At 38.9% G+C, this 16,482-nt stretch overlaps 1 protein-coding gene across 1 annotated transcript in view; it reads right to left on the minus strand.

Annotated features, from left to right (window-relative positions):
• CDH16 (cadherin 16) overlaps window positions 1–16,482 on the minus strand; it is a gene marked incomplete at both ends in the record, with an annotated part of 32,967 nt that overhangs the window by 3,966 nt on the left and 12,519 nt on the right. The window contains 4 exon segments of the mRNA XM_084270044.1: window positions 1,463–1,632; window positions 5,053–5,076; window positions 5,079–5,139; window positions 5,143–5,191. Coding sequence (XP_084126170.1) covers window positions 1,463–1,632; window positions 5,053–5,076; window positions 5,079–5,139; window positions 5,143–5,191 — 304 coding nt within the window.

The following is a 16,482-nucleotide window of genomic DNA, read 5'->3' on the forward strand; positions in this document are numbered from 1 at the left end:
TTATGTTGTTATTCAGACTTCTGAGATAGTGCAAGCTTCCACAGACAACAGCTTTTTATATCAAATTCAAAAGGGTAATAATGAAATGGAAATGAAATAATTAAATTTTTCTAGAACTTTGGGCCACATGTCCTTGTTGTTACATGGTGTAATCTTCCCATCGTCATAAGGCAAAGCAAAATCAAATCAGTGAAATCTTTGCCTGACATCCTTTGGCAGACTGAAAGTTAACTCATTTTCAGATTGATTTAAATATGAAATTGAATTACTAGAGCTAAAAATATTTCTGCAGTGCTGCACTAGTGCAAAGCAATAAACACATTTCTGCCAGATAGCCTAAGGAAGAATGGACAGCAAACTCAGAAAATTCTAACCAATTTTTTTGCTGTTACCATGGAAACATAGCTACAAATACTTGTGTTTAGACTGTACAGTCCTCATGAAACACAGCTTGTCAGTTGTTTTTATAAGACATAAACCCTTTCGACTCCATGGATGCAGAACAGCTCCTAACAAGGAGAAAGGAGAAGGTGACTTATAAATGGGATGTATGCAGTGCCTTATTGGTCCTTAAAATAACAAGGCTAAGCCATTATGGAGGCCTCATTCTAATTTAAACATCCATTTGTTTATGATAGCATTAATGTGTTTCTTGGGTGATTTTTGTTTAGATTTTGTGCCTCTTAACCCATATGATTGTATTCCTAAAGTATGTGGATGCACTCATGTGATTCTGCTCCCTCACTGCATTACTTGCTTTGCTGTGAGGAAAGACAGTCCAATCTCCAATCCATGTTTAAAATAAGATTGTTATTCTAAGCGGCCTTTTCCTACCCCTCTTGCATCTTTGCATGCCTGAGGGATTCCCTTTGGGGTTGCAATGAACAGAACAACAGCAGGCTTTACTCTGTGCTGTGTCACTACTCTAACAATGTGAGCTGAACAGGCACTTAGGGTTGGATTAAGAAACTGGGAAAGTGAAGCTCCGATTTTAGCTATTTCCAAGGATGTAGGAGTAAGAATGTAAAAGCTTTTCAGGGAGAAAAGCAAGACACTTAGTCACAGACATGTAAATGATTTTAAACACCTTTTGATGTAAATGAAACATACATTCCTCAGCTGACACTTGAAGATCATATGCCATTGATCCATTTACTGATCTAACTACAATTGCCCTGTTGCCATATGTAGTTCCCTTTTGTTTTCTGATGTGCAACACAACGACTCTGCATTTCATAATCAACCTGTGCATATGGCAGCCTTTCTGCAAATGCACAAGAGAAAGGTGAATTTAATGAGATTATTCACCTGCCCAAATTAATCACGTGTTTGCAACATCAAAGCCAAGGGAATTACCCAGAGTAGGCTTAAGATTGAAGAGAATTTCATGGGATCTGAGTTGAAGGTTTTTGAATATTGGGATCTCCCGACTTATCTTAGAAATGATCTGAAGTTAACTCACATTCATGAGTTCTGGAAGAGAAATGGCACCTGGAGATACCCAGGTGCTTTCCACAACTGCAATTTCCGCTGTTGCTAAGGCATGATATCCTAGATACCGAGCCTCTGAATCTTTGACTTGCACAATTAGATGATAATTGCTGACCTGGGATGTGTCTAGCACAGAGCTGTCTACAAATAAGAGAAATTTATCAAAGATATTTGTAATGCTTTTGCAAAAGCATGACAGCTGGCCTTGGAATATGAGATAAGCTCCCTTGTTAAGTGCTGCTAACTAATTAGAGCTGCTACTTTGCTATGGGGATATTTCTGTATTCTTGATTTTGTCTGTTTTTCTATATTTATTTACTGATGGTTCAATTTGGATTTGTTACTGTCAGTGCTGCAAGGTAGGAGACATGACACCTCTGTTGAGCCTGCTAGAATGGAAGAATTTGCAGTGCTGCTGGGACAGTTCTGTATCATATTTTCCATGATACCTCTGTGTCAGAAGTTTGTAATGATTGCACTGAACATTCCTGCTGATAATCCTGGGTTACTGGCTGCTCAACCTTCACTTTAAGGTGACTGAAGCACCTGCTGCTGGAAGGGAAATGAAGTGTTGCTGAAAAGGTTTTCAGGCAGCCCTGAATGAGGTGCCAGGAGAGAGAAGCATAGCTTCTGGGCTCTGAAGAGAGAGACACTTGGCTGAGGGACAGGTGAGAGAGTATGTAGGCAAATGGGAGAGAATCTCTAGGTGGCTATACTGATCTTGTTCTAGGCAGTGCTGTGACCTCTGTTCACTATCACTTATCTGAGGTGACATTTGTTTTCATGCTAATATGACTGTGCAGTACACAGCACTGGACATTCCTTGGCTATTGCAGGGAAAAGCTTTCAGAAGTTGGATTTAGGAAACTTTCCCTTCTGATTCCCAATAGAGGGGCCCATCTAGAAAAATTAATGTAGGTACACCAGCTCCTAAACCCTTGGGAACCAAGCATCCTGATCTGCCTGGCATGCCAATGTGATGGGTGTTACTGTCTGAGCCTGGGCAGAGATGATGTCAAACTGACTCATGATGACAGTGTTTCCTCAGTGAGAACAGTCTCAGACCCCTGAGAACTCCAGCAATTTGTCACTGAATTGCAGACCTCCTCCCACCTTTTGCTCCTCTTCTGGGAGAAGAAGGTAGCTTTTCCCCAGGCACTCTGTGTGGACCTTCCCTTTAGTTCCCAAACTTTGCTGGATTACCTTCCTGCTTCCTCTGTGCACGTAATCTCATTGACTGGAGTCGGGAATGTCAGGAGTGGGAGAGGATGTAGGGTTTAAGTTTATATGAAAGGAGCCTGGCAGGGTAATGTAGATTTATCTTTAAATGTACTTCCTCCTACATTTCTGTTGAGCTGGTGATGCAGCTTCGGGAATGACTCTGTAGTGACTAAGAACTGAAAGCCATAAAAATTCCTTTGAACTCCTGAATGAGGGAAGATGTGCTCTTCTGTTATCATGAGGGAGGCAGAGGATGCTTTTGTTTTTGTATCAGAGGATGAGATTTGTATCAGGTTACTGTGTCAGCACAGAAATAATAGCAGCTAAGAGGGAGAAGTTAGGAAAGCCTGGTGTTTTTCAACCTGTTTACCCAAAACAGAGGTATAGGGATGATGTGTTTCACTGTTAAATTGTTCCTGGAACAAATGAAATCAACTGAATGACAGCTGTATTTTAGACATTAGAGGAGCAGTATTAGACTTGAAGGCTGGTTTTGGGAAAAAAAAAAAAAAACTATTCCATCTGAACCTTGGGAGTTTGTTGTTTAATTGACACAGGTTTTCAGTGATAGTCTAGTTGAAACAGCTTTCATACAATCTAAGAAACCAGCTGTCCAGATTTGTGATAGTTCCTGACTGTTATTCTGACCTTAGCCTTTATCTAAAACATAAACAATTTTCTTCTTAAGTGATAGCCACCAGCTGACCACGGGGTTTTCTCCAGCCGAAAAAGGACTTTTCTCAGTTTCACAAATGCAGTTAAAATTACTGTCTCAGTCTTGGGTTTGTTTTAAAGTGCCCTTTCCGTTATGGTGGTCAGTCTTACATAGCAATTAGAAATGCAAAAGTAAGTGAAAAATATGTTACAATGGAGTTTACAGCCTTTTCTATATTTCATAAATAAAAGGTGCTTCCCATGGTACTGGGTAAGGAATATGGAGAGATGACCAGGAAGGCACATCTGTGCTGCTGTAAATCAGTGCAGTGATGTACATTTAAACAGAGCTTTGTAACCTGTGTTAGCTTCTTAAAAGATGAGAGCACGTCCTTTCCAATTCATTCTATGATTGCTTTTGAATTGTCATGTTGTATTTCTTGGACATTGTTCTCTGTATAAAATGTCTAAGGTGGGAAACTGCTACAGAGCCAGCCCACTGAAGAATATTCAGGCTGGATAATCTGCTTTGGAAGAGCAGACATAGACTTTTGTTGTAGTTCTCTTTTACAACATTTGATGCTACTTAATTTTTTTGTAGTTTTTTTTAAAAGGGGAGTAAATTTTCCCTAGGTATTTTTGCTCCCTTTCCTCTTTTCTTTCCTGCTGATTCATAAAAACAAGGACAATATGTTGACACAATTCCAAGTTACGGGTTTAAAAAAATCTTTATAGATTTATTTAATCTCCTACCCATATGTATTGACTTCTTTTAGCTGCACTTTCCAAAATTTTCTATGGCTGTTACGTTAGTATGGACTTAGTCTTTATAGAAGCTTTCATACAGCATACAATGACTGCAGGCACACTAAATGAACTTCAAAAAGACCTTTCACTGCACTACAAAAAACCCTAATCCAGCCTGTCATTATTGGTGATGCATCGTGTGGGAGTACACAAAGCGTCAGGCAGTGTTTTTCAAGGATAACAATTTGCTCCTTCTCAGCTGTACTTTATAATCTAAGGATTCAGAAAAATAAATGCTATAAAATAAAACTTTGCATATTGGATTTTATTCTCAAAGGTAGTGAGGATAGGAGTCATCAGGGGCAGCAGCATCTGGTGGTACATGCATTGGGATACAATCTGGTAGGAGACTTTCTGCCTGGTGTCACAGAAAGTCTCATCATTGCTGAGATCATTATAAAGTGCTACTCAGTGAGTAATGCCTAAGTATGACATTTCTCCTGCTAACGGGACTTAAAATCAGAACCAAAAAACTGGTGGAAAATCAGGAAAATCAGATATTGCTAATGGGACAATTTTTAATATAAATTCAAGGAGTTCTCTGACATAACAGCTGCTGTGTTGTGTGCTCTTGCTTCTCTATGCGTTGATTTTATGGTTCAGAATTTTATCACTAGTGTGGTGTGGGGAGTTCAAGACGTTTTTTCTCTGTGGTAACAGCACCTAAGCAAGTCTCCAAACCTAGAGCTTATTCCTAACTCTAAAAGAGACAGTACATCCTTGAGCCTCTAAAACATTCCATTGTTTAGTTCACATGCTTGTCTGTGTTCTACACGGTCTCAAAATAGACAACTGACTTCTGTTTGCTACGGCTTAAGGTCTATAGTTGTTCAAACACTTCAGTACAAAACAAGGGAGAACTACCCAGCTCTATCTTACCTTCGGCAGATAAAGAATAGCCCATGTCCTTGAATCCCTCTGGAACATACGCTCTGAAGGTTGGCTTGGAGTCTGTGTCAGGATTTTTTACTGTAACTCAGCATCTGGTGTGGAAGGGTCATCCAAGTCAGCAGCACAGCTGGGCACAAAGGATACTCCAGGTTTAAAGGCTGCAAATTAGATTTGGTGGCACAGTAATTTATCTAAAACACAGTGGGGGGTCAACATGACAAATGCTTTTTAGAGACACGTTTGTTTTCCTGGTGAGCATTTGCCTATCCTGAAAACATTAAATGCATAGTACTTGTACAAAGTATCTATAAGTCTGGTGTTTTTGAAGTGGAAAAGATGGAGCAGTATGCATCTTCCCATCGTTACTGCGTTCAGGCTGATTCTGCATTCACTGCCTGTGTAACAGTATTTCTAAAGATTGTTGTGCTATTACTTTCTTAATCTTAGGGCTGCCTCAGATACTTGCTGTTACTAAGATATACTGTAAGAACAAATTTGTAGCACCTTTTCTCAGAGGCACTCAAGGGCCTTACGGTATTTCTTATCAGCCCTGGTTTGTAGGCTCACAGCTGCCAGGTCTCATGATATGTATTGTCTTTCTTGCTAACCCATCTGCTAGCAGTTTTGATTAGGCTAGTAGTGGAACAACACTTTTTTTTTTGATTGCACAGAAAACCTTGAAAGTGTGGCCTGAGGCTTTAGGCACAGGTGGTTCTTTCCACTTGTTGCTATTTAAACCCTTCAGCTCAAAAGCTGGAGATGTTTTATATGTTTTACAGGCTGGATGTATCTTGTGTTAGGTCTCTGCTTTGGAAACGTGTGGGGAAGGCACAGAGTTCCTTGCTGGTTTTGTTCTTAAACTGTCAGGGAAAAAAAGCTTAACCAGAGAATTTTGGGTCAAAGAACTCACTAGAGTGTGTTATGTTTGTATGTGTGATGTGTGGAGGGAAGCGAACAGTAAGAACGTATGCTAAGTGAGAGGTCTTCAGGTACCTGTGTGTTTCTCGGTGTTTTAACTGAATATGCTGGCAGGCTTCCCAAAGCTACAAAACTGAAATAAATTACTATGTTTTATACAGAAATGTAGGGCCCAGATATTGGTGCACCGTGTCATCTCTGCCACCCCAAATGGGGTGGAGTACTTCCTTCTGGATTGATGGTGGCTTTTGCTTTGCATTGACATCAATTATGACCCAACAAGGACAGCAACAGATGAAACATGAGTTAAGGCATCTCACTATGGAGGTGGCAATATTTCTAGAACATTCTTCTTCTAACATCTGGTGTGAGTGAAACACAATTCTATTGTGTGTCTGTAGCAAAAGTGTGAAGTTGATATAATGGACATATTGCTTAGAGGGGCTGGGGCCTTGTTGGTCTAACTTGGTGAGTTTCCCCAACGTGAACAATGTCCATTCTTTTCCTCTATATTTTAATATGGTGTTATTTAATTTTTCAGAATGAAACATACTTTGAAGTAAATGGTCCAGTTTTTACATTTGTGTTTGCATTAAACAGCTGCTTAAGTAGCTTTTGCATTCCATATGAGATGTACCTGTCTTCTTGGTCAAAACATAACTAAGATCTACCTTTGTTTATATGCCAATGTGAGTGGGATTTTAGACACAGTGGAGAGTTTTCATGTATTCATAGCTTATACAATCAGCTACCATTTGCTAAATGCAAATTGAATGGTTTTGTGTAGATCATATGGTCTGACACACATGGGGAATCCCAAAGGACCTGCTAATTGCCTGGTCAAAAATATGTATCTCTTCTTAGGAGGGACAGTAGAGATCCAACAGTGTTTTATAGGGTTGTACTGAGGAGTAAGCCTTCATAAAGCATCTAACTGCAATGAATTACCATTCATATGAAAGTGGAGACCAGGCATGTAAGGGTTAATATTTGGAACAGTAGTAATATTAAGAAAATAGCACTAGGAAAGCAGCACTCACATTAAATGTCAGAAAAGTAGCACTATGGGTTGTAGGACTGTTTCTCCACCTATTTTTTTTTCTTTGTTCTCAAGAGGTTTTGATACCGATTGGAGCAAATGACAAGTACATATTAAAACTCATTTAGCCTTCACACTCTGAATCCTTCTGCTGCTGTGGCGTGAAGGTAGCTTTTACCTCTCTTACAAACATACAGAAATGCACAGCAAACCTTTTATAACATCTACAATACAATGAATGCTGCTGTTAAAAGCCGCTTTGAGAGACATGACGCAAAACAGCATGACCTATGCAAGCCAAAAGAATACACTGATGAAACCACCCTGCTGAAGACAACTAAATATTTCAGACAAAAACTTCTTGTGATTAATCAAGGATCTTGTTCTCTGGTTTACACCTCACTTTTATCAGTATAATAAGCCAAGGTTCAATGGAGTTGCTGCCGATTTATAATAATGTGAGAGGAATATAGTACCAAATAGGTCGTATTCTCTGCTAGTTTTTGCCTCGCATCATGACTGCCTGACATCTGTGCTGGCTCTGAAACACTTCCTGTTTCATGTAGGAGCTTTTTATACCATTTGTACTTGCTGTGTAAGGGAGAGGAAAATTAATCGCAGTCTAAATTAAATCCCTTTAGGATGCTTTTAGATATGACTAAGAACACTTCTAAAAATACACTAACATGCCTTAAAAGTATATTGTGAAAAAAGAACACTTCAATATACGTTTGCAGGTAAAGGTGGTCTGTGGATTGAGTGTGCCTTTACAGGATCACCTTGGGAAGATACGGGGATTATCTTGTCTGTCACCAGTCCAGCCTTTGTCGATGATGTTATCTATGGTGGTCTAAAACGATGTCTTTTCCCCTGTGGTCTGCACATTCTTCTGCACTGTAAACCCCATTGACAAGTAAAATATGATGTGACTGATTTTGCCAGAAGCAGGTAAAGAGCTGATTTAATTAGACCTTTTGCTGGAAAGTTGGGCAGTTCCCTTCAGTTTACTTTCTGGGATGTTTCCCAAAGATGAGTGACATGCCCTTTGCTTACTTGTTCAAAGCATTAGATCTCATGCTGAAACTGTGATCACAAAGTGTCTCATCAGATACCACAAATCCCAGTTGCAAGGTGTTTCAGAACACCAGACAAGCTCAAGAAGCTTGCCTGTGAACTGCTCAAGAAGCGTGCATGTTAACCACATTCAAGGTCCTGCACTTAACTTGGGACACCCCCCTGGTATCAATACAGGTTGGGGGATGAAGGGATTGAGAGTAACCCTGAGGAGAAGTACTTGTGGATAGAAAGCTGGACATGAGCTGGCAACGTGTGCTTGCAGCCCAGACAGGCAACTGTAGACTGGGCTGCATTAAAAATGTGTGACCAGCAGGTCGAGGGAGATGGTTCTGCCTCTCTACTCCTCTGTGAAACCCCACCTGGAGTACTGTGTCCGGCTCTGGAATCCTCAGCACAAGAAAGACGAGGAGCTGTCGGAGTGGGTCCAGAAGAGGCCACAAAAATGATCTGAGGGATGGAATATCTCTCCTATGATGAAAGGCTGAGGGAATGAGTTGGGGTTTTTCAGTCTGTAGAAGTGAAAGGTCTGGGAGAACCTTATTGTGGCCTTTCAATACTTTCAGGGCTTATGAGAAAGATGGGTACAGACATTTTAGTAGGGCCTATAGCAATAGAACAAGGGGTAAAAGAGAGTAGACTCAAACTAGATAGAGGGGAGAAATATTTTTACGATGAGGGTGATATAACTGGAAGAGGTTACCTGGAGAGGTAGGTGGTAGATGCCCCATTCCTGGAAACATTCAAGGTCAGGCTGGATGGGCCTCTGAGCAACCTGATGTAGCTGAAGATGTCCCTGCTCACTGCAGGGAGGCATTGGACTAGGTGACCTTTAAAAGTCCCTTCCAACCCAAACTGTTGTGTGATTTTATGAATTCTTTCTCTTGTGAAACTGGGAATTATCAAGAATTTGGCCCTTAATTACCATTCCAAAACATCTTAATGCTCACATGAAAATAGGTAATTTAATTTTTATTTCTGATTTACATCCTGAAGATTTACACTTATATTATTCCCATTTTTCTGTCAGGCAGAATCATTTTAACATCAAGACTTAAATACACTAGCAGCTTAAACCAACAGTCTAACTAAAGACTAAACTGTCTCACCCTGTATGAAGGTCTTGAATTCACCCTTACTTTCACATTAAAATACTGTCTCCTCCTGACTTTACGTTTGGCTAAGCAATGACATTTGCTGTTCAAAAATATGTTGGGAAGTTTATCTATAGAACTAATGATAGAACAGTCCATGTTTCTAAAATAGTCTCCTTTTAACCTGCTTATCTCTTCCCTGACATTTCTTATTGAGCATCAGTGAGGAGGCAGCTTTGTACTGACATCTGAAAGCAAGTCTACAGCAGCAGTGTGCAAAAGGCTATGGAACAAGCAGTCACATGGTTTCTATATTTTCTCTCTCTGTTTACTGTATTCATAATGCCAAATGGCAAATTAAAAGAATGCCCTAATCCCAAAGAGTAAGTCATGTTATTTTTCCTTCCCACATGGATGGTTGTGATTATCTTTGGGGAGAGAAGGCATTTTATACTTCTTTTTTTGATATTCAGTTCTAGGCTTCGCTCTGGGTGAGCAAATGATGTCTGAACTTTTTAGCATAAACACTATATAACTTCTGTAAATCAGCTTATTTTAATAAAATGTTTGATTAAAAAAATTTAAATTTGCTAAGATTAACATGTGATCTGTAAAAACTTTTGGCTTTGAATGTAGGAGGAACGGGCCTTTTTAGCAAGGGATGTTGAGGTTACCTTGCTATGTTTGATAACTGCAGAGATGTCTTCAGCCAATACTGGTATATTGCCTTTTTCATCTTTCACTGCTGGGGTTGTGGAATTCAATTCTGAATGCTCACCTTCATCTTTTCCAAATGCCAAATCTTATAATATGTATCATGCTACTAGATGTATAGGAAAATCTGTTAGTTGCCCTAATAAAAGGCATGTGATGTTTAGATTGAAAATCTATTTTAAAAAATCAAAGATATTTAAAATACAGGGGAAAAACAAACTGAGGTGCAGAGATAAGCTTCCCCTGGTTCTCCTATCTGAATTTTTGTCCCTTATCCTCCACAGAAAAAAGTATTGGGGAAGCAAAAGACAGACACCTCTTGAGATCTCCAGGTCTTACCACTACTGCCAGTAACTTCTCAGGTGAAGTACAGGGTTAGTTTGCCTACAAGTAACAAGGCAGTGATGATTTTTTTTCATTCTTTTAGTTATCTTGGCATGAACACAGTGCAATTTGCAGAAAGAAACAATATGCAGAGCCTGAGTGATTGGATAGTGCTTTATTAGTATTGCCACCAGAGCAGGGTTGGGTTTTTGGATGTTTGAGTCTGTCGCTTCATCTCAGCTTGTCATCAGTATACATTAATGTAACCAGATCCATGCACATTTTCTGTCTTCAGAGAAACCTCTCCTAATTTGGAGGTTGCAGAGCATACCCCTTATTATAGCCAAATACTTCAGCTATAGATTTTTTTTTATTGACCTCAGATTGAAGCTCACTGGGTTTGAAAGCAACATTGTTGCTACGTGTGGTCTGAATTAGTCTCAGTGAAGACAGGTCACTCAGGATAAGTACCCATGGAAGTGCAGTCTAGCTGGGGAATAGTCTGTATGCTGTGGTTCTGTTGTGAAAAGGGTTAAGGAAATAAGAGGTGTCTATGAAGTTGTTGCCATGAGATAGGGAAGCCCACATGGTTTTCCTTCAAAGTTTTTGCTCTCACTAGCCAACATCTCCTTTATTTGGAGGTTAAAAGATGTAAGATAAAATGGTATAAGAGTAATCCATGTTCTTTAATTTGCAAATTCTTACTTAGTAGGGTGATATCAGCTGATATTGTGGGCTTCATTTTCAATTAATAATTCTTTAATGTTTGTTCCTTTAATTACTGTTATTTACTAATTTATTTTCTATGCAGACATTCACAAGCCAACAGCTGGTCAAGTAGTCTCTGTAAGACCAAGGCTACTTAGTTTTTCCAGTTTGGTGATCTCTGAGCACAGTGCTTGAGATCTGACATGGCAAGCAAGCACATTACAATGACAAAAGAAAAGGGATGTTTAAATACCCATTTTGTGTAGACTTGGGTGAAGTGTACATTGCTAAAAACCTCAGCCCTTCCAGCCAATCTGACTTGAAGGATTTAGTCTATATTCAATACCTAGAATATTTACAGAAATAGATTCATCTGGAAGTAACTTTGAGGAGAAGGGAAACTGGCATAAAAATGCAATTTAATTTGTTGCTTAAAGAGGTTCCAGTAATATTTTGAATAGTTTATCGAACAATATCAAAAATATATACACAAATACGGTTTTGCAATCATTTAATATCTATTTCAGTGCACAAAACTTGGCTGCATACCCAGCTGGGCAGTTGTTACTCCAAACACACGTTTAGCTTTAGCAGAACTTTTTAAAATCCCTTTTGAAAATGTGTTGTAATGTAACTCTGAAAAATAGTACAGTGCTATTTGGACCATGTTGGGTGCTCATGAATTCGGCAAGTGGCAGGTGAAGAAAACAATCCTAAGACTGAAATCAAGTTCCAGCACCAGTTACACAAGCCTGCGAACTGTTTTCAAAGAAATCGACGTTATCGGTATGGACTTTAAGGGTCCCAGCTGGTGGTGCGAAGCAGAGCAGCAATAAAACGGCAGTGTTCTGTTCAAAGTCAGTTGAAGTACAGACTAATGACTCACTGAAGCACCTATTAAATGGCAGATGGTGCTTATGACTGGGAAGAATGACCATTTGTTATTCGAGCAGAGGGCAGTTACTTAAGTCAAACCGGTTGTTAGGAATTAAAAGACAAACTTAGTATCAATGACATTTGTTTTGGTTGCAGGATCCGTGATAAGATTGAGCAGGAGCATAATATTTATGTTGAAAGCACTTTGGCTTTGCTTTCTTTAATAATGATGATGCCTTCTCCAAAACCTCTCTGTGCCTTATGAGATCCCAAGATAAAGTAGTACACAATATAAATTGTTTTCTGTATGTATTCTAATTGAGGGGCACCAGTCAACAGAGTTAATACTTCTAAATTTAGGGTATTGTGTTTGGTTTTCATAATTCATTGTGCAACAATTATATAGTATAGTAATTGTAGAACTGAAGGTAGGTTAGGTGTATCTAGTTCTTAATTTAAAATGAAGATGCTAACTAAAACCTGGGAAATTATGCCATGAAGTAGTAAGGAATATATTTGGAGACTCAGACTTCTCAGAAGTATTCTCTGGATCTCTGATAGCTCTTCTCTGTGAGCTAACCTTCCTATTATCCTATTAGAGTACACAATGATCAGGAGCTCCTAAGACATGCAAGAAGTGCAACACTTTGGTGCTTTATGGGAGCGTGTGTCCCTGTTACAGACCCCAGTTTATGCAGAATAGAAACTTTCTGTGAAATGGTCTTTGGAATTTTTTTTTATGCTTATTTGTTTCTGTTGACTTTTTTAATGGAGGGAAAACACATTCCAGATACTTCTAAGCATTGAGATTATTTTTTTGAGTAAATAAAGACCAGACAAAGCTTTTCTACTCGACTTTTCACACTGAACTCCTAGTCTCAGTCTGCTTCAAAAGTGCTATTAATATAAAAGTTTGTCTGGATATAAGGCAGAAAGGAGGCTGCTGAAGCCAGACATATTAAAATCAATATATTTGGCTTTTTCTTGTATTTCCTGGATAGCAGCAGTAGGGACCTGGAAGAACAAAAGGAATTAAAAAGCACAAACCAAGTTTAAGATTAAAAGTTAGTTTTATTTGCTGCAAAGGTTCCTTGTAAGCAGCAACAGACGACTATGGTAGTGCAGGTGAGTGGTGTTAGTCTGGGGCTACTAAACAGTGAAAATGTGGGGAGAAGAATATCTGTGAAGTCCTGAGTGGGTTTTTTATAGTAGCATAAGGAATACTGTAGGTATGAGCCACCATACTCTTCAGGTACCTCTTCATACTCTTTTCTGCTAATGAGATGTTGTTGATAACAGTATAAACCCCTGAATGATAAATTAACCTCTTAATTCAGACAAAGCCAAACACTTTGTTTTCCCCCTGGCAATACTAGGATGGCCTCTTTGCAGCAATGGTGCCAGTACCTGTCGCGTGCAGTGGCATGATCCTCTGAAAGTCCTGTTATTCTGATCAATATGCATTAGAGTAGACTTTAGTCTTCCCTTCTTCTCTAAGAATAATTGCTTGTTTATTTGTACAGTGTCCCTAAATATATTCCTCTAAGTTCTATATTTCTGTGAAACACATAGCAAAAATATTTGCATAGGTTAGCAACTTAAATATACCATTCTATGTTTAATCTTCCCTTTATATGTGACATCAGTGGCTGGAAACCTGGCTGTGCTTCACAGGAATGTTCAGACTGTTGCTAGCAGCAGATAGGAGAAGCCCTAATGTAGAGTATTTAATCCTGAATAGTGCTGAACACTGACTGTTTCCACTGAATCCTCTGGAATGCAGAACAGTTTTGTGTCACGTTTCTAATCATGATTATCTGAACTCATCTCCCCAATCTGGAATTGGTTTTAATGCTAAGGAATGAGTACTGAACCAATTTCTAATTCTGCATCTGGGTTATTGTCAAAGCCGCTCAGCTGACCTTAGTACTTGGTACTGGAACCATGTGCAGTCAGGTTTCTTGTTTTTTAATGAACTCAAGCTGTGGAGTTGTTATAGTTTTAAAATTACTAGAATAAAACTTCACCAATGTACCCCTGCACTTCTGAAAATTTTTTTCCTCAGGATAAGTTTATGGTTTGTGCTCATCTGAACGACCCCCATCAACCTTGAATCAGGTCTAAATAAATTCTCAGGGTTATTAAATAGACAGGCGTGTTGCACAGGCAGCTGCTCAGGTGACAGGATTACTGCAGTTATAAAGGTCATGTGGAAAAAATTAATCTTAGCCTCATCCCTGCAGAAAACACTTGTTTGTAACATCACTGACCGTCAGATGACATGGTGAAGCAACAAACACTGGAACTGATAGACAAATAGGTGTCACATTTCCATCATTTGATTGTTGATGTTTACAACAGATTATGTTTTAGGCAAAAAGCAGAGAGGAAACTGGGAATGATGTCACAAATACATTTTAGCCCATTTAATAATACATTGTGATGAGGATTGCTTGGTAAGCTCAACATTACTTTTTAGTTCAGGTATAGTAGTATGCCAACATAAAATATATTTCTCAAAGGTGTCGTCCCTGTATGTGCTTTATACTAAAATGACCCACAGAGAAGATAGGGCATCCCACATACATTGTAATTACAAGTTATCTCCTTTTGCTCAATAACTAGAGTTTAGCAATTCTGTGCATAGTAACCAATGAAAGAAAAGCATGGGACATTACCACTCCTCCTAATGCAGAGAAACATGGATTTAACCAAATCTTGCATAAGACTCCACATGGTACCTTTTTGTATGATGCCAGTCTAATGAAAAATTAGTCTGTTCAAAACAGTACAGGGGATTCACTGATCAGAAGGAAAACTTTCATGTATATATGTATGTAACCATATTTGCTGTAAAAGAACATAATTATGGGCTGATCCTATAACTCTTCATAAGTGTGAAAATACCTCACAAGATTCTTGTAAGTCTGTAGTATTCAGAAGGTCTGAAGAGCAAAGAAGTGGAAGCTTGCTTCTTTGGTACTGATGTCAGTGGAATATTTATTACAAAGAACTTCACTATCAGAAAGTGTAGTATCTGATCGAGACAAGGTGACTAAGCACTAGCTCATTCCTACAAAATAGGGAGAATATGTATGGTTCAATATTCTGTCAGTGTGCAGCTGCATGTGCAAGAGATTTATCTGAACCTTTGTAAGTCTGTCATTAACCTCCTGCAGTGTTATTATCTTGTTTTCATACTTTTCTGCTTTACCGGGTCATTGTCTCTGTCACACCTTACATGTCTACTTATGGAACACATGCAACAATAAGCTGACTGTGGATAGAGGTGTTATTAGGCTATGGGACTCAGCTCTTCCAGAACCTTAGTCAGATTTCTGTTCATGGTGTGAACTCCTACTACAGGTTCATAGTGTGCTTTAGGAGCAAAACAAAATCAACCTTTTTATGAGTATTTGTGGTACAAAGGACTTTTTTGGTCCACTGTTACTCTTAGTCATGTTGCAATGTTACAATCCAAGTATCACACTATGATACATTTCTGTGAATTGGGGTCTGTCCACCCAAAATTTCTGAATATTTGGATTGAATGTTAGGAAAAATGTCTTCACAGAGAGGGTTTTTAGGCATTGGAATGGGCTGCCCAGGGAAGTAGTAGACTATCCCAGGAGGTATTTAAATTATTTAGATGTGGTGCTCAGGTACATGGTTTAGAAGTAGTTGGCAGGTTAGGGTGATGGTTGGACTTGATGATCTAAAGGGTCCCTTTGAACAAAGAGAACTCTATGATTCAGTTGGCCTTTGCTGAGACCTTAGCTTGCTCAGAAACTGGAATTAAAGCATAGCCCTGCGGTGTACCCAATCACACCAAGGTCATTTATGTAGTTCAGTCACATACATGGCAGTACTGATAAGCTGCAGCTTTGCCATTTGCTAGCATAGTTGGAAATGGGGTGAGAAGAGTTATGTAACCTGCACAAATAGGATTTTCAAGAGAGATTGCCTGAAGTTGATGTAGAATACACCTTTGCAGTGCACCTTGTTATCTATATGCAGCAGACACCTCATTTGAGTACTCTGGACTCCACACTGAGACTCAGTTTGCATAGAAATTTTAAAAGGAAATGAGAATGAGGCCTTCTGTATTTCACTCTGATCTCACAGCAGTGTAAGTTCAATAAACAGAATAACTCTTGATTTAGGCCACGATTCATCTGCTTTCTTACGTAGCCATCCAGTTTTAAGCACATGAATAAGGCAGCTTCTCATAGGAGGATGATGTCTCTATATGTCAAGCATGCCTTTACAAACTGAGCTTAACTGGATGTTTCAACATCCTGGACAGAGATCATAGCCAAAAAATTATGTTAGTGCAAATATTTCTATGCCAAATAAAAGAAGAATTTCTTCTTTTTTTTAATTGGGATAGTCCATATTTAGAATGGAGAGTAGCTGGGATCATTAACTTGTACTTAAAACTAAGCAGTTTTCCTTCTTTTGATGCTGATATTATAAATATTTGGAAATTTAATGCTGTTTCAGTCTTTCACAGTGACCAGATACCCTGTCTATTACAATACTATTTCTCTTAAGAGGGACTATTATTGTTTGACTTTATACTGCATACAGAGTCCTACAGTAGTTTATGGAGTCCTAACATATGTACCACAGAAAATGGAAGCAATCTGATTCTATTTTCAGGCATGGAAA

The sequence above is a fragment of the Gallinula chloropus genome (genome assembly GCF_964237585.1).
Source record: "Gallinula chloropus genome assembly, chromosome: 13".
NCBI lineage: Eukaryota > Metazoa > Chordata > Aves > Gruiformes > Rallidae > Gallinula > Gallinula chloropus.